This window comes from Mus pahari, chromosome 19 (assembly GCF_900095145.1).
Source record: "Mus pahari chromosome 19, PAHARI_EIJ_v1.1, whole genome shotgun sequence".
Classification (NCBI taxonomy): Eukaryota; Metazoa; Chordata; class Mammalia; order Rodentia; family Muridae; genus Mus; species Mus pahari.
This window is the reverse complement of record NC_034608.1, coordinates 12,617,178-12,618,427: the sequence shown is the minus strand read 5'-3', so window position 1 is coordinate 12,618,427 and position 1,250 is coordinate 12,617,178. Positions and strand designations below refer to the sequence as shown.

At 45.8% G+C, this 1,250-nt stretch overlaps 1 protein-coding gene across 1 annotated transcript in view; it reads right to left on the bottom strand.

Annotated features, from left to right (window-relative positions):
• Nucleotides 1-617, bottom strand: part of LOC110336378 (pregnancy-specific glycoprotein 22-like) — a 6,910-nt gene extending 6,293 nt beyond the window's left edge. Inside the window, exon 1 of the mRNA XM_021218889.1 lies at nt 554-617. Within this exon, the coding sequence (XP_021074548.1) occupies nt 554-617 (64 nt within the window). The remainder of the gene's footprint in view (nt 1-553) is intronic.
• Between the last annotated feature and the right edge of the window lie 633 nt (nt 618-1,250).

Below are 1,250 nucleotides of genomic sequence, written 5' to 3'. Positions count from 1 at the left end.
TACTCAAGTGTAATTTAAATGATTTTACACTCACTTATGTATGCTAGATGTGTGTTTCTGAAGGCAGGTGTCTCAGACTGCCCATGTGAAGGTGTATGCTGCAAACCTGTGTGGAGGTACATGTCTCAGTGTGAACATGTGCAGGTGCAGGCCACAGAACCTGTGTGGAAGGCAAAGAGCCAACAGGATTTTGTTCTCTCCATCTACCATGTGGGAGCTGAGGATTGAGTTCAACTTGTCAGATCTCCACACACTGTGCCATATTGCCGCCTACCTCTGTTTGATTTTTATTTGGAGAGTCACTTCAATCTTTAGAATATGGAAGTCAGTTTACTTGACTGTGAGCATGGAGTGCTTGCAGATTTTTCCCTATTCTCAGCCTCTCCTGACTGCTGAGAGGTTATGGCTGCTAAGCCTCTGTCTTTCACTGTACCTTCTGCCTCCTGAAGGCAAACAGAAACCTCAAGTCTCATCTCTTGATCCTATCCTCTTTAGGAAACTCTAGCATACCTCTGTGTTCCTTGCTACCCCCAGTCAGAGTGGGCACCCTTACCTGTGAGCAGAACCCCCTGCCATGGGGTACACCCCTGGCAAAAAAGCAAACCAGACACCTTCATATCGCTTCTAACTGTGTGGTCTTGCCCCTGAGAAGAACAGCTTCACCTCCAACAGGGCACCAGCCTCGCTTTTCCTTTCTTCTGAGATGAATATCTTCTCAGGCCGGAGAACTTCCAGAATAAAAGAGGTGATGTGTGGTGAGGTCTGTGTCCACAGCACTGCTCTGTCCCTTCCACTCTGAGTCCTGCCCCTCATCCCGCTCAGCTTCCCTTTACATTTCTCCTCCAAGCAACACATTGAGCAACAAGGCTGATAAGCATCCCCGTGCCCTCAGGGACCACAGCTCATCCCAGGGCCGACATCTGCTGTGACCTGTCCTTGGGTCTCAGATCATCAAAGGCAGACACTCCATCCTGCCACAGAGACACAAAAACCCAGCTGGACTCCCACTCTGCCCTGTGTTCTAAGTGCTTTGGGGTGGTGGGATTTCTTTACTCCAAGCAGAGATGTCTATGAAAGTTACAAAGAAACCAGCTGCGTGAAAACTAATGATAAAGATAAATCCTTTATCACTAATGTAACCAGTTAAGTTCCAGATCCAGAAGGGGTAGTTGTGTGAGGATTTTCTTTTTTTTATTTATTTATTTATTTATTATTATTATTATTTTCTTTATTTACATTTCAAATGCTAT